General features: G+C 54.9%; 2 protein-coding genes and 1 long non-coding RNA gene across 3 annotated transcripts in view; 2 read left to right on the forward strand and 1 right to left on the reverse strand.

Moving 5' to 3' along the window:
• Positions 1-13,422, reverse strand: part of Fam83g (family with sequence similarity 83 member G) — a 28,592-nt gene extending 15,170 nt beyond the window's left edge. Inside the window, exon 1 of the mRNA XM_048366804.1 lies at positions 12,726-13,422. Within this exon, the coding sequence (XP_048222761.1) occupies positions 12,726-13,241 (516 nt within the window). The 5' untranslated portion in view covers positions 13,242-13,422. The remainder of the gene's footprint in view (positions 1-12,725) is intronic.
• Slc5a10 (solute carrier family 5 member 10) overlaps positions 1-24,773 on the forward strand; it is a 69,060-nt gene that overhangs the window by 43,769 nt on the left and 518 nt on the right. The window contains exons 10-13 of the mRNA XM_048366805.1: positions 18,900-19,007; positions 21,203-21,353; positions 24,086-24,254; positions 24,405-24,620. Of these exons, the coding sequence (XP_048222762.1) occupies positions 18,900-19,007; positions 21,203-21,353; positions 24,086-24,254; positions 24,405-24,620 (644 nt within the window). The remainder of the gene's footprint in view (positions 1-18,899; positions 19,008-21,202; positions 21,354-24,085; positions 24,255-24,404; positions 24,621-24,773) is intronic.
• On the forward strand, positions 746-15,343 carry LOC125366238. Its single transcript, XR_007213823.1, has 3 exons — positions 746-2,364; positions 3,258-3,262; positions 14,459-15,343. It is a non-coding gene; the product is annotated as an uncharacterized LOC125366238 (long non-coding RNA).

Genomic DNA, 24,773 nt, shown 5'->3' on the forward strand with positions numbered 1-24,773 from the left:
GGACCTCTGGCCTGGAATCCCAGAGCGCCCCAGCCTCTCCAGCTCCACAGTCCCTCAGAGAAGCCACTCCCAGGCAGACAAACAGCTTCACGTGTCGCCTTGCAAAGGAGCCAAATGGGGCGCAGCCAACAACACCCTTCTGCCCTAAGGCTTGCACCCCAGCTCCTCCCCAACCCCAAATCCGTCATGGCTGCTACCAGGCCTCTGCCCTGGGCTTGGACTGAGGACCTGCACCAGCAGGACCAGCCCCATATACACCTGCCCCTGGAGGGGTGTTGTCCTCAGCCAGGCAGGGGATCTGATCCAGGACCTGGCTGATGCAAAGCTGGATCCACTGAGCCTGCTCCCCAAGGGGGGTCCTAGAGAGGTACTATGACTGAGTGTTGGCTCCCCAACTCTGAGATCATACTGATGTGGGGAGCTTCCTAGTGCTCCTGACTCTGAGATAACATGGGGGTACTGTCTGGTGCTCCCCGACTCTGAAATAATGTTAGGGTAGGAGAGGCTGTATGGTGTTCTAGGACTTTGAGATGATGTAGGGGGTGCCTGGTGTTCCCTGACTCTTGAGATGATGCTGGAGTGGGAGAGGCTACCTGGCTCTCCAATTCTGAGATGATATGAGGGCGCTGCCTGGTACTCCCCAACTCCGAAATAATGCTGGAACGGGAGGCTTCCTGGTGCCCTAGGACTGAGAAGTGGGTGCTCTCTGATTCTGAAATTATGCTGGGGTGGGAGGAGCTGCTGGGAGCTCTCGACTCTGAGATGATGTTGAGGTGGGAGGGGCTGGCTGGTGCTCCTCCACTTGGAGATGACACTCAGTGGGGAGGAGGAGCAACTGGGCACCCCTCAGCAGCCACCACAGCCTGGTCTGTCCACATTTAGATCACAAAGGTTCCTTAGAGGTCCTTGAGGCCTGTCATGCCCTGGCAGCTTTGTAGATGGAAAGCAGGGAGTCGAATCTGTTTGTGGGACTGGAACCCAGACGCTGTACCCCATCAGCCATACCAGATGCTTGCAAGACGGAGCCAGTCCTGGCTTTGTGCTGCTCAACTGTGTTCTCAGCGGAGGTCACCTTGTGTGATGTTCCCACAGCCTGCCAGCAGTAGTTCCCCCTCCCACTTTCCAGATGAGGAAACTGACAGGTGGCTTCACACCCTGGCCTCCTCACCTGCCTGGACAACCCAGCTCATAGGTGACAATGAGCTCATCAAGGGGCAGAGCCCAGCACAAAGCCTAGCCTGGGGGTGGGGCTCTGGAAGTTTCCATCAAGTAAAGGCAAGACTAAAGCAGCTTGGCCCAGAAGGGACTGCAGCAACAAGGCCCGGCAAAGCCAAGCCCTCCTGGGCCCTCAGTTTCCTCATCTGCCAAATGGGGCTATGGGCCCAGATTCCCTATGTTCTCCTAGCTCCATCACCCACAGAGGACAACACCAGGACCCTCCCATGCCCCAGCCTAAGACCCCCAGCAAGGCCCAGCACTGGTGCTCTGGGCTCAAGTCAGGCCTGGGAGTGAGCTGTATCCCCTCTCTGGGTCTCAGTTTCTACATCTGTGAAGTGGGGTGCTGGACAAGATTGTCTAAGGCCTGTCCTGGCTGTGCTCTGCCTCCGGGGCCTAGCAGGGCCCGTCTGGGCCAGCCAGAGCAGCTCACCACATCCTCTAGCATCCCACAGACTCCTGCCGGCCAAGTGTGGACATGAGCCTGCTGCTCCCAGCACCCACAACAGTTTCTAGACTGCCTGTGCCCTAGACTCCACTCAGTGGAGCAAAAACACCCTCAGACACAGTGGGTAGACAGGCCTTCCAGGAAGTGCTGAGGAGGAGGAGGCCTATAAGACAGGCAGCCGGTGTAAACACAGCTAAGAAAGCGCTATGCACAGCCCAGCTTCTGCGGCAGCCTCTCTTGGGATCCCAAGATCCTCTTTCTAAAACACCCTGCCTCAGACCACCAGTTCTCTATACAAGCTGCTTCCTGGCAGGTGCTTACTAATTCTGCCTCTTTCTAGACAACTTCTATCCATCCATCCTTTGAAACCCAACTTGAGTACTGCCCATAGCTCATTGCTCTGGCCCATCTGGCTGAATTAAGCATGTTATCTATCACTTGTGCATTTCTGGTGATGCCAAAGCAGCAAGTCCCTCCAGGCCTGGACCCTGAGATGGGACTAGGGAAGGGTTTCCAGTGACAGACTGTGGAGCCCCCTGCAGGTGCTCAGGGAGCCAGCAGTGGAGAGACACACCCCAGACTCCCTGGAGTCCCCAAGTGGCCTCCACAGAGTACACACTGGGAACAAGTAATCTTCTCCATAGGGGAGGTGGGATGGGGACAGAAGCTGCAAATCTGGGTCTGTCCTTTGCTGGGACGGTGTGGGTTCTGGACCCATCTGGTTCCCATCACACCTGCTCCTAGGCAGCACAGTGACGTCAGGCAAGTACCTCACCTTCCTTTGGGGGATAATGACAATGTGACAATCTCCACACCCAAGGCTGTTGGAGGAGGAAGTGCATGAACACAGGGGAGCTGGCATGGGACCAGCCAAGGGCAGCTGCAGTCACCCCACTCCTCACCCCACTAACAGAGTCCTGCTGCACTGGGCTCCCACTGCCTTGTGTGTGAACAGGCCAGGGGTGATCACGCCTGCCGCTGCTTTCCTCTGGCCATCCAGGGCTGCTTAGAGGAACCAGGGAGTGTTGTAGATTCACTTACAAGGAAGGTTGGCACCACAGAGGCAGGCCTGGTGGCTCACACTCATAAACCTAGCTACTCCAGAAGCTGAGAGCTCAGGATCATTGTTCAAAATCAGACAAACATCAAGAAGCCAGAAGTTAGCCAGATGCTGATGGCGCACAGCTGTAATCTTAATGACTCAGAAGGCTGAGATCTGAGGATCATGGTTGGAAGCCAGAGCCAGCTCAAGCAGAAAAGTCTGTGAATTTCTTACTTCCAATTAACCACCTAAAAAGCAAAAAGTGGAACTGTGGCTCATGTGGTAGAGCACCGGTGTTAAGCAAAACAAGCTAAAAGACAGTGCCTCAGTCCTGAGTTCAAGCCCCAGTACTGGCACAAAAAAAGGCTGGAAGTTGAGGTATGGCTCAAGTGGTATAGCATCAAACTTAAGGAAAAAAGTTAAAAAAAAAAAACTGCCTCATATACATGAAGCCCTGGGTTCAATTCCCCAGCACCACATATACAGAAAACGGCCAGAAGTGGCGTTGTGGCTCAAGTGGCAGAGTGCTAGCCTTGAGCAAAAAGAAGCCAGGGACAGTGCTCAGGCCCTGAGTCCAAGGCCCAGGATTGGCAAAAAAAATTAAAAATAAATAAATAAATAAATAAATAAATGTATCATAAAATATTCCCCTGGGCACTACAAAGTCAAAGGCAAGCCAGGAGCTGGTGGCTCACACCTATAATCCTAGCTACTCTGGAGGCTGAGATCTGAGGATTTTGGTTTGAAGCCAGCCGGGGCAGGGAAGTCCATGAGACGCTTATCTCCAATTAACCACAGAAAACTAAAAGTAGAGCTGTGGCTTAAAGTAGTAGAGCACTAGCCTTGAACAGAAAAGCTCAGAGATAGTGTCCAGGCCCTGCATTCACATTCTATCTCACTCATATACACACACCAAGCTCAGGGATAGTGTCCAGGTCCCGTGTTCACACTCTATCACACACACACCCCAAGGGCAAAAGGTGGTGCAGCACAGAGCAGAAGCACCAGCTGCCTCCAGGCTGTAGCATGGTCCCAAAAGAAGAGACCAGGTTCATTCAGTGGCAGGTGGGATTTGTAGGACAGGGTAATGATGGGGCAGAGATATACAGGGCACACTCCTGAGACCTGTGTCCCCAGCTGATGACTAAACAGCACATACAAGAAAGGAAACAATGGAGGCTGGTAGAGAACCACCAGAGAAGAGAAGCTGGAGCAACTGCCGGCAGATGCACAGAACCAGCAACACTTCATGTTGCCCCAGCCGGGGCGGTGGGGGGGGGGGGGGGGGTGGAGCGCCCTCCTCACACACAGTGCCTGGGGGCAGTCCTCAGAGAGTATGCCTAAGCAGTAGGCAATGCACCCTAGGCCAGGCTCAGGAAAACCTCTACAGAGGACTGGAAAGTAAATAGCTGGCTTTTCTAAGTCATATAATTGTCACAACTATTCATATCCGCCATTCTAACATGCAAGTAGCCACAGACAGTATGTACATGTGTTTTGCCATTATTTATAAAGCTGGTGGCAGGTTCGATTTGGCCTGTGGTCCACAATGTTCCTATTCTGACCCTAGTCTGCTCTGGTCCTCCCTAATAAGGCTGAAGAGAAAGAGTCAAAAGTGTTAGAATGGGGGGCTGGGGATACAGCCTAGTGGCAAAAGTGCCTGCCTCGGATACACGAGGCCCTAGGTTCGATTCCCCAGCACCACATATACAGAAAACGGCCAGAAGCGGCGCTGTGGCTCAAGTGGCAGAGTGCTAGCCTTGAGCGGGAAGAAGCCAGGGACAGGGACAGTGCTTAGGCCCTGAGTCCAAGGCCCAGGACTGGCCAAAAAAAAAAAAAAAGTGTTAGAATGGGGCTGAAGGTCTAAGCCAGTGGTAGAGTCTGGCATGCATGAGGTCCTTCCTGGGATCAAGCATCAAAGTGGGGTAACTTGCTTCCAAGACTGCATGCCAGAACAAGGCTCTAAAAGAGTTCAAGGAAGCTCACACCTAGAATCTAGCTACTTGAGAGGCTGAGGTCTGAGGACTGCAGTTTGAAACCAACCTGGGCAGGGAAGTCCATAAGACTGTTATCTCCAACTAATCTTTAAAAAGCCAAAGTGGAACTATGACTCAAGTAGTAGAGCACTAGCTTTGGGGAGGGGGGGGTTTGGGGGGAAGCTAAAGGACAGCACCCAGGCTCTGAGTTCAACCCTAATATCAGCACAAAACAAACAGAAAAAGAAAAAAAGTTAAAGGAATAAACAAACACCAGTAGCCAATAATAGCTAAAATCTGTTCAATCGAAAAATCACCAGACATACAAAGAATTGAGAAGAAAAAAATCCTTTTTTATGAGTTCACGGCCTAGGACTGAAAAAAAAAATCCTTTTTTAAATCAAAGTGACCCAAGAGACCTAAGTAGATAGAAGGATCACAGTTTGAGGCCAGTTCAGGCAAAAACTTAGCAAGACCCTATCTCAAAGAGCAAGCTGGGGGGGTGGGGTGGGAATGTGGCTTAGTGGTAGAGTGCTTGCCTTGCAATGCATGAAGTCCTGGGTTGGATTCCTCAGTTCCACATAAGCAGAAAAAGCTGGAAGTGGAGCTGTGGCTCAAGTGGTAGAGTGAACAAAAGGAGTTCAGAAAGTACCCATGCCCTGAGTTGAAACCCCAAGACTTGCCCCGGCACACACACACACGTGCACACGCACATACACACACACACACACAAAGAGAAAGATAGGCATGATGGTACACACCTATAACACTAGCTATTGCAGGAAGTCTACATAGAAGGATAATGGTCTGAGGTTGTCCCAAGTAAAAAATACGAAACTCTGCTGGACAAATAACTAAAGCAAAAAAGATTGGATCTATGGCTCAAGTGATAGAGTGCCTAGCATGCATGAGGCCATGAGTTCAAACCCCAGTACTTTACTTACACACACACACACACACACACACACACACACACCACACAAGTTGAACCTCAAGGCAAGCATGAGGCCCTGAGTTCAAATTTCAAATTCCAGTATTTTACACACACAAATGGAACCTCAAGAGATGAAAAATGTACTGGGTAGAACCAATAATAGCTTCAACCTTATGAAAGAAAAGATTAGTGAGGGGCTGGGAATATGGCCTAGTGGCAAGAGCGCTTCCCCAGCACCACATATATGGAAAACGGCCAGAAGGGGCGCTGTGGCTCAGGTGGCAGAGTGCTAGCAGCCTTGAGCGGGAAGAAGCCAGGGACAGTGCTCAGGCCCTGAGTCCAAGGCCCAGGACTGGCAAAAAAAGAAAAGAAAAGATTAGTGGGGGCTGGGGATATAGCCTAGTGGCAAGAGTGCCTGCCTCGGATACACGAGGCCCTAGGTTCGATTCCCCAGCACCACATATACAGAAAACAGCCAGAAGCGGCGCTGTGGCTCAAGTGGCAGAGTGCTAGCCTTGAGCGGGAAGAAGCCAGGGACAGTGCTCAAGCCCTGAGTCCAAGGCCCAGGACTGGCAAAAAAAAAAAAAAAAAAAAAAAAAAAAAGAAAAGATTAGTGAACGTGAAGGTATAGACAGGAAGCATACCCACAATGATACACAGAAAGAGACTGAAGAATCATGGTTGGGCCATCAGCACACTGGGGTCTAACATGTATGGAGTGGGAATCCAAAGGCTACAGGAACTGGGAGGGAGAAAAGAGGCAGAAAATCTTCTTGAAGCAATAATGACCAAGGCAGTTCCACATTTGATGAAAACTAAATCCACAGGTTTAATGTCTTTCAAGCAGGAGAGACAGGAAGAAAATTAAATTACAGTGCATCATAATCAAACCACTTAGAATCAGTAATAGGAAATCTTGCAAGTAGCCAGAAGGAAAACAAACTGCTCATATCAAGAGATGCTTGCAGGGGGACCGCTGAAATCAGCACGGCCACCGACGAGTAGACAAACAGGCCCTCCACCTAGAGATCTATGGCCAGTGGAGTACTTAGGAAATGATCCCTGGGTGGTGGTCCCCCGGGCTCCTGGCACTGTCCAAACCAGTTTCCCACACAATCCTCAGGCTGTCACAAAGAGGACTGGTCTAGAGAGGGCTAAGCAAAGAAGGGAGGATGACAAGGACAACCCATGCTCGGACTGTATGTATGTATGTGTGCGTGTGTGTGTGTGTGTGTGTGTGTGTGTGTGAGAGAGAGAGAGAGAGAGAGAGAGAGAGAGAGAGAGAGAGAGAGACTTCTTAGAGGACCAAGAAAGGTGGAAATTTTCATGTCCACGTCTAGCTCTGACCAAACCCCCTGACCCCCCCAGAGTCCCTTCCCCTTTAAACTGCCAGCCTCAGCTTTCCAGGCCTGCCCTGGGCACCCTCACCCCTATGCAGCAGGTTGCTTAAGCCTCAGTTTCTCTTCTTGCTAAAGTGCACAGTGGACCGGATGGCTCTGAGTCCCTCCCTGTCTGACAGCTAGCTTCTCACAGCAGCCCTGCCCTATTAGGAAGGAAGCCTCATTAAGGCCAATTAAAGGAAGCTAAGGCCTCCAGAGTGCCAAATGGCTACACAGGCTCCCAGTCAGTAAGCTGGTCACACCCACAGCCCTGGGACCTGGAGTCTGGGCAGGCAGGTAAGCCCAGGGCGTGGGGTGCTGCCATAGACTTAAGACTTCCACGGATCCCAGAGACAGGCCTCTTCCCCAGGCTCATGAATGCAGAGATGGGGACCGAGCTGTGTCCAGTGGCCACAAGAGGCCTCAGTCCCAGGCTGGGTGGGAGGGGGTGCAGGGGCGGATCCAGCCAGAGCACCCCGGGAAACGACGAGAATCACACTGTAAAACCACACAAGCACAGATTTGAAGGGCTTCTGTGAGGTCTAGAACTGCACTCTGAGATCAGCAGGCATCCTAGCCTGCCTGGATGTTTGGCCCAGCAATGCCTTATTCAAGGTCATCAGGGCTGAGCCCAGCCGTTGTCAGACCCCAGGAAAGGAGGATGAAGCAGCTCGTCCAGCCCAGGGTCTGCGGGAAACCCTCAGAGCCTCAGGACTCAAATCTATCGCTTCGTCCATACTAGTAACCAGTCTACAGATGGAGAACCAAGCCCAGAGCTATGCAGCAGGGAGGAGAGACCCTCATCTTGAGGCCAGTCCCGACCCGGCCCTACCACAGGCCCTTGTATGACCTCTGGCAGGCTCTGGCCCGCTCAGAACCTCAGCCTCCTCATCCGTGACACAAGCAGGGCGGTACTGGCAGCCATGAAGGAAGGGCTCCTTCCTGCAGGGCCGCTCTCACTCTCCGTAACTCTCAATTAAGACGTGGGGAAGGAGGCTCCGGAGGAGACAGGGCCAACACCTGGGATTATGATATCAGATGCTTCCCCACCCAGGCAGGCAGGGCCCTGGCTGGGAGCTGCCACGGCAGGCAGGAGGCCACTCCCCTGCCCACTGCCAAGGGAGCCGGGGCCACCTCCACCCTGGGGCCCCAGGAGGTGTTGGGTTATCCTGGTCCAGCCGTGTGCAGCTTAATGAAGGGATCCATTGGGAGGAATGCACTGTTAGATGTCAGCATGAGGCTGGCACGTGAGTACCTGATATCACTAGGCAACACAACCTTACGGACCACTGTCATATGTAAGTGTGGGACATGGGTTGTGCTGCCTGGCCCAGTGTTCAGAGTCTCATCTCCTTCCTGCTGTGGGTTCTTGGACAAAAAAACAAAAACAAAACAGGTGTCCTGGCTTTGGGGTTCCAGGACCCTGAACTCACCTCCTGTCCAGAGTCAGGAGGGGCAGGAGTGGGGCTTACTTATACCTGTCAGGGCTCAGGGCTCAGAAACAACAGCCTGTGAGCTGAGTATGGCTGCTCCAGATGTTCACCCCAGCTTCTGGGCCATGTTCCTCTAGTTCTTCCAGGCTCTGTTACCTTGGGCAAGTTACCCACCCTCTCTGAGCCCCACTAAGTCTCAGTTGCTTTCATTGTCTTTGGGACAAAGAAGGTAACTCTGCTTTATAGAGTCAGAGCAAAGATTACACAGTGTATGTAAAGTGCCGGCTCAGCACCTGACATATAGTTGGCATTTAATAAATGCCTCATTAAGCTGCTTTTATTCTCTTGGAGCCAAGCTGTAGGCCAGGACTTGAGTAGGCGAAGGCAGGGCTATGACAGAAAGGATGTGGGGGCAATCAGGCACCATGAAACCTGGGCTCGATTTCCATCCTGCTCTGTGGTCTTGGGAAAAAGAAAAACTTAACTTCACTGGGTCTCCATTCCCAGAAGAGAACCAGAGATCTGGGTTCCAGTGGAGCTCACCTGGGTACCAGGCCCTTCCTGTGCGCCCCATGATAAAAATGTGGTTCATCCCAGCCCCTGGGCCTTCCCTGGGTATCCCACTAGGGGCTCCATCCCACATCATAGGGTGGGCCCTTGTATGCTGGAAGACACTTGCTAGGCCACCTATTCTTACTCCGGCTGAGCCCGGCCCAGCCTCACCCCATGGGAGGCTACAGCTCTGCCCTCCTAGGCGTGATTCTACAGGCCTCTGGTATGCAGCTGAACCCCAGCAGGTTTTTCCCCAGATAAATCACTGGCTCCCGGGGTTGGGAAGGTGGGGGATGGGGCAAGGGCAGACAAGTGGTCTCCCACCTAGAAATGGAGTCACCAAGGCCAGCTCAGAGAGCACAGACTGTGAGCTCAGGACCACACAGCCAGGACCCACATTTCCCTTGGCCTACCTGAGCCTGGAATCCCAGGAGAGCAGGTATCAAGGCCAAATGTACCCCTCACCGCCTCTGACACCTGTACCCATTTTCCAGAGGGGATAGTGAAGCTGGGGAGGAGCCAGAGTTAGTCTGGAACCCACAACCAGACAGAGGCTGAGCCTGTACTCCTGGCTCCCGTACTGTCCTGTACCCCCAGTTCCATCTCAGTTTCTGTAGGAAGGGGGAATCTAGTGGGAGGACCTGCCAGGAACACAGCCACTCCCCAGTGGCCGGCCAAGCTGGCGTGGGATGAGTGTGTCACTTCCCTGCCCTGGGGTCTGCCAGCTGGGCTGACGACAGCACAGGGTGAAGATGAGCCACAAGTTGGGCCATCCTGACTCAGCTCCAGCAGCTGCAACCCAAAATTCCAGGTGGGAAGGGGGACAAAGTGCAGCTATGTGGTCCAGACAGTGAACTCCCAACTCCAGGCCTAGGGGGTTGGGGTCTCCCTGATCCACACAGAGTGAGGAGAAGAGATGTGACTCATGGGGGGAGAAAAGACAGGAAGAACTACCAGCAGGCAGGTGGGTAGGCAGGAGGTGAAGGCGGGCAAAGCGCCCTGTCAGCAACCCGGAGCGTCAGCATCCCACAGCGTCCTGGACCTGCCCTTGCCAGTCTGAGAAGCAGCCAGCAGGAGAGATGGAGGATTGTAAGGAATCTTACCGGTAGCCTCTCCCAAGCCCTGCCTGCCATTCTGACCCGCCACTCTGTCCTACTCCCGGAGGGGGATCAATAGGTAGGTCCTAGAATCACAGTGTGACTCGGGCCTGGTCCCCACCCACCACCCAAGAACAAGCTAGGTAATCTTGGGCAGTGACTAACCAGTCTAGCCTCAGTTTCTACATGAGAAATAAGGCAGATAACGCTAGCTGAGATTATAAAGCTCCCGGCCCTCTATCCACAGTAGCTATTATTGCTACTGTCCTGTTCCTGCCTTACCCTGCCCCTGCCGGGAGGCGGGGGGGGGGGGGGGTACCAGTCAAGCTGATGAGCAGGAACTCACACAAGGACAGACGCAAGATATAGCACTGTGCCCCTGAAAAAATCCCCGCACCAGGCCTTGCTGTCTGAGATAAGGGTGTGGCTTCAATCACCTCAGGATCCTCTTCTTAGACCCCAGAGGACTCCCTGCTGTCTGAATGGGGGGGGGGGCAGGCTTGGAGGTACAAGAGCAGAGTTCAATGCAGGGATCAATACCTACCTGCTGGGGCTGCTGGAAGTCATCATAGGATCTCACACCTGAGATCAATATCTCCCTGGCTGTCACCTCACACAGGTGACACCAACAGCTTTCAAGGCTCTCGTGGGATGCAAATGAAGGTACAGGGCTCATTCTACACCTGCCTGGAGTGGCTGGTCCCAGCTGGAAGTGAGGCTCTGAGTGTCCCAGCCTGGCCCCAGGCACCCCTATCTGGCCCCATCACTGGCTAGGCCATCTGTCATCCTGTCTGAGTGAGATTAGATCCTGGGTTGTTCCCACCCAGAGCTGGAAAGTGGCACCTAACTCCTTCATGTGGTGGGAGCCCTCACCCTAGGTCTGTTTCTCCATTCTAAAACTGGAGATGAGCCAGGCATAGGTGGCTCACATCTGTAACCCTAACTAAGGATCTAAGGATCCCAGTTCAAAGCCAGCCCATGCAGGAAAGTCAGTGAGACTCCTATCTCCAATTAACCACCAAAAAGCCAGAAGTGGAGCTGTGGCTCAAATGATAGAACCCACACTTAGAGCACAAAAGCTCAGGGACAGAGTCTAGGCCCTGAGTTCAAGCCTCAGGACAGACACATCTCCCCCTCCCCTCCCAAAAAAAGAAAGAAAAGAAAATGGGGTCAGGGCTGGGAATGTGGCTTAGTGGTAGAGTGCTTGCCTAGCATGCATAAAGGCCTGGATTCCATTCCTCAGTACCACATAAACAGAAAAAGCCAGAAGTGACGCTGTGGCTCAAGTGGTAGAGTGCTAGCCTTAAGCAAAAGAAGCTCTGGGACAGTGCCAAGGCCCTGAGTTCAAGCACCAGGACTGGCAAAAACAAAAAAAGAAAAAGAAAAAGAAAATGGGGTCAGCAGCTGGGTTATAGAATCTTCAGGTCACTGGGTTCTGTGACCAGCTAGAGCCCTCCCCAAAAGGCACTGGTGTCAGTTCCTTCCCACACTGAGCAGGTGTGGAGTTATTCAGCCAGAAAACTATAAAAATCCTTCTTTCTGACCCACTTTTCCCAGGCACCTGATATCCAACTTTAGCCAGAAATACCTGAGCTCTCACCACCCCATTATACAGACCTGAAACCTGAAGCTGCCCGTCCATGAGGGGCAGGGACACCACCTTTCTGGAAACCTGAGCCAAGCCAACTCCTCAGCTCCTGACCCACTTTTGGTCTCTTGGCAAGAGTTCCCCAAGCCCCAGCAGCCAGGATGCCCCCTAAAACCACTATCTGACCTTAGCAGCCCTACTCAAACAGGATAGAGTAGTGGTCAGACTTAGGGAGCCACCATCCTTCCTCAACCTGGGCTAATCAAGTACATTGGGACATGTAATCATTTCCATTTCTGGTCACAGTGACACTGCCCAGCGATGGCCTAGTATGGCTACTGCTTCTCAATGTGTGTCAGTGGGTCAGCAGACAGTAGCCACCATGACCAGGCAGGAAAGAGATAGGTACAGACAAGGCCCAAGGACCTTGGAGGACCACAGCTGAGGACCACAGCACTCCACCCATCCCACTATCCCACCCAGACATCCTGGCCTGGACAGGGACTATAAACTGCAAGACTCACAAAAGTGTTCAGAGAGGATAAGGAGCTCATGTGATATCACTCAGCATAGCTTAGGAAACAGGCAGATTTGAGCACCTAAGGTCTAATTTAGTCTTCAAGCCAACCCCAGATGGACTTAGGATGCTCTCAATCTCCACACTTATCTTCTCAGCCTCCAACAAAATCTGTCCACCAGAAAGCTCATGGGGAATCAGAGCCATGGGAAGGGAGATTAATGAAAAGCATGGTGTCATCCCTGCCCCCCCTCCCCACGTGCCTTGTGCCCTGAGGGGCATCATCTCTGGATCAACCAGAAACACCTTCACCCATGCATAAAGATTCTTTGATGTGGGACGTCCACTGTCATCTGCTGGAGAACACCCCCATTCTTCTGCAGGCTCTGAGGAGCCCCGTGAAGGTTCCTCCTCACAGCCAGGAAAGCAGCAGATAGCCTTCCACAGGGAACCCCATGCAGGCAGGGGACCCCATGTGGTGCGCAGCCAACAGGGTCACCGTCCCAGGGCCCCTGCGCAGGGGTCGCGCCCCGCTCCCCCTCACCTTCTGGGCCTGGCTGATCATCTTGCGAACCACCTCTTTGATGTGGGCCTGCCCGTCGATGGGGGGCTGCATGTAGACGCTGGCCCGGGTCACGCCGCGGTAGGCGATGGTGTCCGGCCAGCCCAGGTCCAGCTGCGGGATGGAGCGGTCCGATCTCTGGGGCCAGTACTCCAGAGAGGGCGGCGGCTCGGGCTCCGGGACGGCCCCATCCTCCCGGTGGTCGCTCGTCGCCGCCGCGTCGTCCTGGGGCTCCTGGGGGCGGGCCGCGGCGCGGGGGTTCTCAGAGCCGGGGTCGTAGACCTCGATGGTCTCCAGAATGCGCCGCAGCTCCAGCTCGGAGAGGAAGTCGCGGATGTTCTCCCGCTTGAGCACCTGGTAGAAGGCGTCGCGGCCGCGGGCCACGAGCGCCTCGAGCGCCAGCCGCTGCTCCTCGCTGTAGAAGAACTCGGGCTTGGCCTCGCTCGAGCGCCAGTTCACATGGTTGTCGTCCAGGCACTGCACCTGGGAGAAGGCCATGGCGTCCCCGGCTGCGCGCCCCACGAGATCGAGTCCTCCCTACCCGGGCCCCGGCGGGGCGCCGCGCGCTCTAGGGCCTCCGGGAAGCCTCGGGTCCTCGGCGCCTGGGGAACCTGCGGGGAAAGAGCCGAGCGGCGCGGGGCGGGTCAGAGGGCAGGCGCGGGGCGGGGCCCAGAGCCCGGAGGGGAGGTGGGCGTGGTATGGGGCGGGGCCTGTGTCCCGGGGGCGGAGCCAACAAGCGAACGACTGGACCCGGTCCCAGCACGGGAGTGGGAACCCACTTCTCTGATTCCAGCGCTTCCTGAGGTCCCGGGCAACTTCCGAGAGCAGCCAGGATAGGCAAGAACTTCCCATAAGTTTGCACAACTGTGCCCCCCGGCGGGACTCAGCAGCGCCCGGTAGCCCTGAACTTCCCGGAAGGGAAACGGTCTGGCGAATCCGGGTCGCGCCGGCAATCGCGGAGGCCTCCCAGGAGGAGGCCGGAGCCGGGAGGATCCGAGGTCCGAACCACGCTGGCGCGGACCCCCACGGAAACAGGGCTAGCTGGCGGGGCGCGGCCGGATCGCGCTTACCTTACCTGGCCACGAGCGCGGACGTAACGCGAAGCCTGAGACTAGACGGAGCGGGGAGCGCTGGCGGCAGCCGCCGAAGGGAGGGCGCGGGCGGGCGGGTGACTAAGTGCCGCCCCGCCCACCCTGGAGCCGCCTCGGGTGGTCACGTGCGGCCATGGGGGCGGCGCCGGAAGCTGAGTCAGCCCCCCACCCCCCCAGGTAGACGGACCGTCGTCCGCTTGAGACCCCCCCCCCACCTCCTCGTTCTGGCCCCAAGACCTCGCGCTCCCGGAATTCTGCAGCTCAGAGAGGCACCGTGTCCTCCTTCTGAGCGCACAGCGGGCTCCCCGGGGGCTGTGGGCGATCCCGGGCCAACCTTAGCCTCACAGGTCTGGCAGGAAGGCCGGCGGAAGGTGGACAGAGCCGGTGCCCAGTCCTCGGATCTGAGTCCTGCTGCCCGCGGGACGGCGCGGGGGGCGGGGGGACCCCAGGCATCTCAGCGCCTGAGCCTTGGGGCAGGGCGAAGTGGGGAGTGTCCGCACCCTGGGGTCAGGCCCTGCTCTCTGCCCCGCGTCCCTGGGGCTTGGGCCTGGGTTAATGGGGGTGTGGGGACCACATCTGAAGGCAGGCTGTCAAGGGCAGGATCGCAAAGCCCATTAAACCCAGCCCAGCCAGCAGCTGGGCAGCCGGCGTGCCAGGCACTGAGAACTGCCCTCCCAGACCCACCACTGGCTGGAGCTGGACCCAGCTGGTTTGGGGCCTTAAGGAGTGTCTCTCTGCAGCCTGCTTGTGCTTCTTCCTCTAGACCTCCCCGTCCCAATGCTTGCCAGAGTCCATGGCCCTGAGCAGTGACTACTTTCTCCCCGCCCCAACACTGTAGTCCCATCACTGACCCCACGGGCCTAGCACCCCTGCCTTTCAGTCTCTATTCCACCAAGGCTCTTCTGGTCAGAGCACAGGGGTGTTGAGCTCCTGCTCAGAGCCCTGGCTCCCCCAGCTGCACAACCTGGGCAGGCAGAGCCACCAGGACCGGAGATGAGCAAGCATCTCCACCATGAGGCCTACCTGGGAGTCCTCTCTCCCCATTTATAACTCCTGACACCCAGACCCTCAGTGGTTCTGTCTCTCCTCTCCTTCTTACCAATACAGAGCCTCCAGGTTCCTTCACAAAGGGCGAATGGCCTATTTCTGGTTGCCAGGGCTGAAAGGGTTGGGCACGCACACCCCAGCTGCCCATCCCCATAGAGTCCTGGGAAGTTAAGAGTAAACAGGAAAGTCCCATGAACCCTTCCCCAATTCCCCTCCAGCAGTAATATCTTGCATAGCTGCAAGTTCTTTGCATCTGAAGTTCACTCAGCTGTCACTAGTCACATATACTCTGTGTGTGTCCAAATAAGCCTTGTCATACGTGTTGGTTTGTATAACCACCAACATGGTGGGTGGGTGTAGTGGCACATGTATGTAATCTTAACACTGTAGAAGCTAAGACAAAAGGATCATAAGCTTGAGGCCAGCCTGGGCTTAAAACAGCAAGACTCTTCTACCACCCTTTTAAAAAAGATGCACAACAGCCAGGAACCAGTGGCTCACGCCTGTAATCCTAGCTGCTCAGGAGGCTGAGATCTGAGGATCACTGTTAGAAGCCAGCCCTGGCAGAAAAATCCCTCCCCACCCCCCATCTCCCCATGAGACTATCTCCAGTGAACCACTCAAAAACTGGAAGTGACACTATGGCTAGTATGGTAGAGTGCTAGCCTTGAGCAAAAAGAGCTCAGGGACAGTGCCCAGGCCCCAAGTTCAAGTCCCACAACTCACACACACACACACACACACACACACAGAGCTACATAAGGGGCCTGGCCTGGTGGTGCACACCTGTATTACCAGCTACTTAAGAGGCTGAGGTAAGAGGATCAAAGTCTGAGGCACAAGACTATCTGAAAAAGGAGTGATGCAAAGGAGACTGGAGGAATAACTCAAGTTGTAGAGCACTAGCCTTGAGTGAAAACGGTCAGAAACAGAGAGCCCAAGACCTGATTTCAAGCTGCAGGATTGACAAAAATGAAAAATAAAGCCATTGTGAATATTCATACATCTACGTTCGTATGCAGCTACATAGATGCATATAAATGTGTTATGTGTGTGAACATAAGGCTTCATTTCTTAGGAATAAGCACCCAAAGTGCAATTCCTAGATCCTGTGGGCAGAGACCTCACCAAGGTGCCAGTACCAGGGCTTGAACTCAGGGCCTCCCACTCTTCTCAGCTTTTTCACTCAAGGCTGGCACTCTGCCACTTGAGTCACACCTCCACTTCCTGCTTTTTGATGGTTAGTTGGAGATAAGAATCTCAGCATTTATCTGTCCTGGCTGGCTTCAACTGAAATCCTCAGATCGGGGCTGGGAAGATGGCCTAGTGGTAAAGTGCTCTTTTCATATACATGAAATCCTCAGATCTCAGCCTCTTGAGTAGCTAGGATTACAGTGGACATGAGCTACCAGGGCTACTGAGAGTTTTTTGTTTTTCTGCCAGTACGAGGGCTAGAACTCAAACCTGGGTGCTATCCTTTAGCTTTTTTGTACAAGGCTGGCACTCGTATCACGTGAGCCACAGCTCTACTTCCAGCTTTTTGCTGGTTAATTGGAGATAAGAGTCTCACGGACTTTCCTGCCTGGGCTGGCTTTGAACTTAGATCCTCAAATCTCAGCCTCCTGAGTAGCTAGCTAGTATTATAGGCATGAGCCACTGGTACCCAACTAAGTCCTTGGATTTATGTGGAAAGGCAGGGTGTCTGAAGGAAAGAGAACAGCAGAGAGGCCTAGAGGTGTGTGGACAGAGCTCACACTCTGGTTACGTGTTTGCAGGTAAGGGTGATAAAGAAGGTGAGGCCTTGGTTGGCCTGGTACAGCACTGGGAGCCACATCCAGGCTGTGAGCAGAGGGGTGTGGGTAGTTGGGTGGGTTGGGGGGGGGGGTGCCTAGAAGGGGCGATCACGCTGGATTTGGCGTTGGCAGGAGGATGTGGGGGCTGGGCAAGGGCAGCTCCTGGGCTCTGGAATAGGCCTTGCTAGAGTGAAGATCCTAGCATGGAGCCAAATCAGAGCCTCCCAGGCACCCCAGGCAAGCAGCACAGGCAAAGCCAGGTCCCTACTCCTTCTCTGCCCTTCCTGGCTCCAGGAGTTGGCAAGCCGGGACACTGTTTGAATGGTGACCTGATGTTATTGCTGTCATAAATGTGGGGTTCTTCTTTCTCACTGCTCAGCACAAACATGCAGTCCAGCCCAAAGTGCCCAGGGCAGTGCCCATGCCAGGAGCCTGGAATGAGCTGAACAAACTTGAGAGGAATCTCCTGACTCTGGCTTTCTGAGCCATTATGAGGCTGTGATGCTTCAGCAGGCCCCTCCCAGGAGGGCTGGGTCCTCCAAGTGCCAAAGGACCAGCCTGTCTTGGCCCAGGCTCTCTATCAGGAAGAGCCCATATTTACCCTCTCAGTCTTGCACCCCAGTAACCTGACATGGGACTGTAAGCTCAGTTCTAGGCTATTCTACAAAATTAGGTCCTTTCCAGTCCTACAAAACAAGTGCATGGGTAGGAGGGAGTAGAGGTGGTAGACTTGTAGAAAGACCACTAGGTCGAGCTGTTCCTGGATTCCTTCATGACTTTTTCTGAATCCTCTTTTCCCTTCTTCCTTTCCTTCCATGCATTTCCTCCTTCCTCCCCACCATTCACTTACACATTCATCTATTCGTTTAGCAAATGTTCACAGACTGTCTCCTCTGAGCCCATCCCTGGGCTGGGCCATACCTGCAACTCAGATGATTCAAACCCAGTGTCTGCCCTCAGGGAGCTCCAGGCCTAGTAGGGAACACAGCCAAGTAAACAAACAACTGTGACTCAATCTAGGTCTTAGGAGCCCTCAGGGGGGAGCTGCTTACCACCTGAGGGTTGGTGGGACCATGGGGAGACCCAGAGGAGGAGCCCTCTGAAGGAGATAAACAAGGGTGGTACAGGTGTTGAACTGGGAGGAGGTACTGAGATTCAAGAGTGCTGGGCAGGCAAGGCGCTGGTGGCTCATGCCTGTAATCCTACTTAGGAGGCTGAGATCTGAGGATCACAGTTCGAAGCCAGCCTGTGCAGGAAATTCCATGAGATTCTTATGTCCAATTAACCACCAGAAAACTGGAGGTGGTGCTTGGCTCAAAGTGATAGAGTGCTAGCCTTGATCCAAAAAGCTCAGAAACAGTGCCCAAACCCTGTGTTCAAACCCTAGGAAACAACAACAAAAAAGTGCTGGGCAGGTACCAGAAAGCACTGGCAGTATTTGGTGGTAGGTGCTAGTCAGAGGCTGTAGGGCCAATCAGTAAGGGCCTTGAATGCCATGGGCAGAATTTTTCCCAGGGTGCCTTGGGCTCCCAGGGGTGGAGGCAGAAGGATGGTCTTGGGGACTTGGGGACGTGTACCTCAGAAGACAGCAGTGACTTCACAGGGAGGAGGATGGATTTGGAGCTGCAACTGGAGTAGAGCTATGGGCAGGGCAGCCCTGGAGGAGAAGAAAAAACAGAGGGGCTGGTGGGGGGAGGAAGGGAGTCCCCTTGAGGCTACAGAGGGGATAGAGCATGGGGAGCCTGCTGGAGAGGCACAGCAGCAGCAAATAGCTAGTTTCACATCTCGCCCTGATCTGGAGTGGGGACAGGACACAAGCCAGCACCTCAGCAGACAGGGATGGTCACCATGGTGACTCCACACCACCTCCTCCTGTCTCCTGTCTCCATTTCCCCTCCTTGGAGGACAGTTGAGAGCAAGAGAAGGGGTAGGAGACCAGTACCTTGCCTAGGCTCTGCCAGCTGGCAGTCCTCACAGTGGGCTATCCTTGGCCTGGAGACAGGGAGTTTGTGCCACCCGAAGGTGGAAGATGGCATTGGGAGGAGGGGATCTAGAGGCACAAGGGCTCTCAAGTTCACACTGGGAAACTGAGGCCAGAGCTAATCAATAAGCAGTAGCAAGCGGTAGAGGCTGGCTGGCTGGGTGGGTAGTCTGGCTAGGCCCAGAAGTCATGCTTGTGGGGAGGGCGTGGGCTGAGGAGTGCAGTGAGCATCCATCTCTTGCAGATGACGTGGGCTGCGTGGTGCCCTCCGAGTGCTTGAGGGCCTGTGGGGCTGAGATCGGCTGCTCTAACATCGCCTACCCCAAGCTGGTCATGGAGCTGATGCCCATTGGTGAGGCTGGGCATGTGGGGGTGGCGGGGAGGCATGGAGGGAATCTGGGAGCTGCCTTGGATTCACCCTGACATTGTGACCTCCACTTGGGAAGAGAGAAGTTCCAGGTATGAGTACTGCCCTGTCCTGGGCTTCCCCACTCCCCACAGCCTGGCCTCAAAACCCCTCCACGCTGCTGGTACCCCTCCATCTTAACCATGGAGAAACTGAGACCCACTCATGGTAATATCTCTCTCCCACTCTCAAACCTTCAGTCAGGCTGGGCACTGGTGGTTTGCACCTGTAATCCTAGCTACTACTCAAGAGTCTGTGGTCTGAGGATTCCCATTCAAAGTCAGCCTGGGCAGTAAAGTCCGTGAGTCTCTTATTTCTAATTAACCAGCAAAAAAGCTGGAAGTAGAGCTGTGGCTCAAGTGCTAATGTGCCAGCCTTGAGCAAAAAAAAAGCTAAGGGACAGTGCCTAGGTCCTGAGTTCAAGCCCCCAGATTGACACTTACACACTAAAAAATTTCAGTCAGGTCCCTGTGTCCCACATCAGTCCCTCGGGCCTGGCTGTGCCACACAAGCCAAGATATTTGGGGCATATCACTTTCCTGCTTTTGGAGCCTGGGTGTCCTCATTTGTAAATTGGAGTTAATGACTCTCCCTCCCCTCAGTTGTGGTTGGATTAAGCCTAATGACTCCGGATGCCGGTCCACCTTCCTAGGCCTCCTGTCCCCAGAGGATCCTACACCCACCCTCTGCCCTGCCTAGTCCTTGGGCTCCTTGTGTGAGAAGTGGGTGCAGTAAGCCCCAAGTTAACCTCCTGAGCAAGATGAGGAGACATGTTTGGGGAGAATCAAACTCAACTGACTTTTCTTCAGGCCCTCTCCCAGTCAGCCTGCAAAGCAAAGACAGCAGGGTCCGGGAGTCACACATCAAGTCAGACTTGATGGGGCTTCGAGGCCAGGCCCCCAGCTAGGAAGTAAATGACACTTCTAAGACTGAGTGCCCCCGCCCCCAGACCTCCAGAGCCCATCCAGGTCAGGCCTTCTTAGGGCAAGAGGCTGGCCATAGAGCAGTAGGGAGTCTGCTGCAGGGAGGAGGTGCTTCAAACCTGGACACATAGCCCAGTGGCTCATGCTTGTCATCTTAGCTACTCAGGAAGCAGAGTTCTGAGGATCCTAGTTCAAAGCCAGCCCAGGCAGAAAAGTCCATAAGACTTGTCTCCAATTAACCAGCAAAAAAATGGAAGTAAAGGTGTGGCTTGAGTGATAGAGCACTAGCCTCAAACAAAAAAGCCATGAGGGTGCAAAACCCTGAGTTCAAAGCTAGGTACTAGCGCGTGCACACACACACACACACACACACACACACACACACACACACACACACCAAAAGAAAAAAAAATGTACACAGACTTGGAGAAGGAAAGTGACCAGCCTGAAGCCACAGAGCAGTGAGTTAGCATCTGTCTAACTCTGAGTCCCAGAAAGCCTCTCAACTCCCCAGGGAAACCTTCAATCATTTGCAGGCAATAGTATGGGTGATTCCCCCCACCCCCAGCTCCCCAGCTCTGGGGCACTGCACCTCTTCCACAGAGCCAAGGAGAGAGGGGATCCACCTGGCCTGCTGGAGCCTGCCACCAACAGGAAGTGGTGGGAAATTCCAGAGTCTGGGCCACTGTCTTAGGTGTGACCTCCCAGCCCACGGTCCCACCCAGCTCACCCCACCCCACCCCAGGTATGCCTCTGGGCTGCTGGGAGTCCCCCAGAAGCTGTGCCCTCTCTGAGCTTGCAGCTGCTGTCACATTGGGTTAAGGATCTTTCCTTGGGTAAAGTAAGGGTGTGAAGTGCTTGGTCAGCGCCAGGCTGTGCGGAATGAGAGGATTGGTAATAACACCAACAACACGTAATTACAGTGCCGGGCTGGCACTGCCAGCAAGCCTCGGGCTTGGGCTGAAAACTCACAAGTCCCTACTGCTTGTTCATGGCTGCCTCCCTCCCCCAACATCCTCAGCCTTTCTCCCTCCTGGCCCTCTGCCCTCGAGTATGTGGTCCATGGAACCGCTCAGGACTGACCACAGTGGGGAGAGGGAAAGGGGACCCTCAGGCTGCAGGGCCCAGGTGACAGGGGCTCCCAAGGAAGCAGACCAGGATGAGCCAAGGTCACAGCGAGTCCCTGCCACCCGCTCCCCCCGCCCCCTACTCTTGCAGGTCTGCGAGGACTGATGATCGCGGTGATGATGGCTGCACTGATGTCATCGCTGACCTCCATCTTCAACAGCAGCAGCACACTCTTCACCATGGACATCTGGAAACGGCTGCGGCCCCGAGCTGGGGAGCAGGAGCTGTTGCTGGTGGGCCGGTATAGTGGGGGGGGAGGGAACAAGCTATAGCACCAACTCATTGAAGCCCTGTCAGGCTTCAATGAGAATACCAGGATGGGAGGGAGATTATATCTTGTCCATTCTACCTCCCACATTTCCACAGGAGTCCCTCTGGCCTTCACTCCCTACTTCCACTGAGCATCTGCCAATTCCTCCAAGCCCTAGTTGTCCCCTTTGTATTCAACCCAAGGGTCCCCTCTTCCATGCTGGCCTCCTGGTTGGCCTCCAACCAAGAAAATGATTTCTCCCTGCGAGCAGCTGGGCCTATGCCTCCATCTCCATACCCAGCTGGGTGCCCGGAAGTCCGTGGATATGAGTGATGAAGGCTGGTGTCTCTCAGCATGCTTGTGTGTCTGTGTAGGCTTCTCCACCTCTGCTTCCACTGCCTCCCTCCTAGCCATGCAGCCCCACCCCACGGGTGGAGGGGAGACCCTTCTGGGACTGAGGTGACCAGCTGCAGTTTGCAGCCAGGAGCCCAGAAACCCAGGCTGCACTGTCCTCAGGGTGGGGTCTCCCAGTGATGCAAAACAGCAGCTACCATAGTAGGGCCTTGTTGGGACATGCCAGACGGCAGACAGTGTGAGCTCATTCAGAGAGCCTCTGACTCCCAGTGCAGGACCATTTCCGTGTCTACATGGCCCTGGGTATGAGAGTGCCATGGCCCTCCAATGCCCCTGCCTCTCCTCATTGTGGCCTGGGGGCACCGCGCTCCTCAAATCTTCCCAGGCTCCAAGGTCCTGGAGCTGCCATCCTCTAGCTCAGTCACTCCGGCCCTAGAGCCTGCCCACAGCCATGGCTCCCTGGCCTGCCCAGAAGCAGACCTCTTCCCTGCTCCTACCAAGTGTCCTCCAGTCATCTCCCCCATTGACCTTGACCTTTCTTCCTTTCCTCACCCTATCTGCCCCAGGCTGGCCTGGTATTGAGCCCAGAAGCCCAAGCAGCTTGAGTCAGTCTCACTAAATGACTTCAACTCTGGGCTCTGACCTTCACCAGCCTCAAGGTCCTGCCTTCTGTCCCTGTTGCCTTCCCCCCTTCTGCCCCGTTAGAGGATACAGAGATCTCCAGTCCCCTACCCTGGGCTCCTTCCTCCTGCCCTGAGGTGGGAGCCATGCCATGGAGGCTCCTTGAAGACTGGGGGTGTTTGCCAGGAAGAAGGTGGAGTAGGGTAGGGTGTCCCAACAGAGGGAGCAGCATTTGGGGCTGGGGGCACCCCATCCCCCTGCATCTGGGTGGTAACTGAATCAAAGGGGCAACCTGCAGGGAAGTAGAAAGGAAGGCCAGGGCCCAGGCCAGCTTGGCCACAGAGGCCCTGAGCCACCACTGGCAGAGATGCTGACTGTGGTGTTGGAGGGCGGGGTGGGCCGTGTTATTGGAGGCTGCCTGGGCCTTTGAAGAGGCAGCACCCGCCGCCTGCCAGGCTAAGGGTTAATTAGCCTTAATCGAGGTGGCACCTCCTTTCTCAGACCTCTCCCTCTGGCCTGAAAGGGAAGAAAGGGAGGCAGGTACCTGCACATAGACTGCCGTCCATGCTGCCCTATGGGGCAGTGCTACCCCTACCCACTCCTTTAGTGGTAAGAGGTACCAAGTGGCTCAGGACACGGGTGAGGAGCTCCATCAGGGAGGAGTTGAGCTCCTGTGGACACCACACTGGGTTCCACATCCCTTCAAAGTCCCAAGAGCCTCCTCCTGGAAGTCCTCCTGGATCCGCACTTCCTCTGCACTCCTCAGCCTGGACCTGCACTGGTGATAGGTTGATCAGTTGACTTTGCTATATGGAGAGATGGCGGGTGCTACAGTGCTCAGCTGTGCCAGGATGCCCAGTGCTTTGCCATTCCTCAGATGGGAAGGGAGGTGTGGGGCAGTCCCAAGGGGAAGGGAGAGGGGGGCAGGAAGGTCCCAGGCAGGGTGAAGGCTTTGAAGTTGAGGAGTCTAGGCAGTGACTCCAGCCTAGACAGTGTGGCTCCCAAGCCTGGCTCAGGATAGAGCTTGCCTTGAAGTAGATGGGTGGTAAGAAATGTGCCTACTGTAGGACCAGCTCCTGCTACAGTATGGCAGAGTCAGAAAGCATGCTATGCTTAGAGACCCTACAAGAGGGATGCCTGGCCAGGATATGACAGAAAGTCACTCACATTCACATAGTCCCCATGTGCCACAAGCTCCCACTGTGTGCCCACTGTGTCATAGGTTCCCTCTGTGTGTCACAAGATCTCATTGTGTGCAGTAAACTCCTACTGTGTGCCACAAGTTCCCACTGTGTACAAGAGCTCCCATTGTATGTCACAAGCTCTCACTGTTACAAGCTCCCATTGTGTACCATGAGATTACACTGTGTGCTACAGCTCCCATTGTATGACACATTCCTATTGTGCCACAGGCTCCCCGTGTATGTTGTCAGTTCTCACTGTCTTGTCCTCTTTCAGCTTCCAGTTCCAGCTTGGGTGAGCCAAATGGAGACCCTAAGGGCTGTGTGTGTGTGTGTGTGTGTGTGTGTGTGTGTGTGTGTGTGTGTGTGTATGGGGGGGAGGTGTCCTTAAAGGCTGACTCAGCAGGATGCCAGGAATAGAAGGAGCAGTGCAGACTGAAGGTGCAGGGGCCCAGAGTCTGCACAGCCCAGTTACAGGTGTAGTAGGCGGTGGCTGGGCACAACAGGTGACCAAGGGGAAGGGCTGATGAAGCGTCTTTGGGACTGTCCACCCACTGCCATCTGCAGGCTGGTCATCGTGGTCCTCATCGGTGTGAGTGTGGCCTGGATCCCCATCCTGCAAGGCTCCAACAGTGGGCAGCTCTTCATCTACATGCAGTCTGTGACCAGCTCTCTGGCTCCTCCAGTGACGGCGGTCTTCATCCTGGGCATCTTCTGGCCACGTGCCAATGAGCAGGTGGATGGACAGGATAGGACATGGGTGGGGCTCAGTCGGAAGGCCTTCTGACCTCCTCCTGCCAGGGCTCCTCAGTCCCTCCAGTCCCGCCCCTGTGCCCAGGCCTGGCCTTCCTCCCGCAGCCCCTGACACTGGCTCCCTCCTCCCCAGGGGGCTTTTTGGGGCCTGATGGCTGGACTGGTGGTGGGTGCTCTGAGGCTGGTCTTGGAATTCCTGCACCCCGCCCCACCTTGTGGCCACCCAGACATGAGGCCAGCCCTCCTCCAAAACATCCACTACCTCCACTTCGCTATCGCCCTCTTCCTGCTCACTGGCACAGTCATGGCTGCTGGGAGTCTGCTGACTCCAGCTCCCCAATACACTCAGGTGAGCTTGCCCCGACCCCCAGCCCCTGACCCCTTACATTGTCATCCCTGCACCCTAACCATTTCTAACTCAGGTCCCATTCTAACCTCTGACCTTCTCTGACTCCAGAATCTTCTAGACCTTTGTCGAGCTCTGACCTCAGTCTTTTTTGAG

This window comes from Perognathus longimembris, chromosome 17 (genome assembly GCF_023159225.1).
Source record: "Perognathus longimembris pacificus isolate PPM17 chromosome 17, ASM2315922v1, whole genome shotgun sequence".
NCBI classification, from domain to species: Eukaryota; Metazoa; Chordata; class Mammalia; order Rodentia; family Heteromyidae; genus Perognathus; species Perognathus longimembris.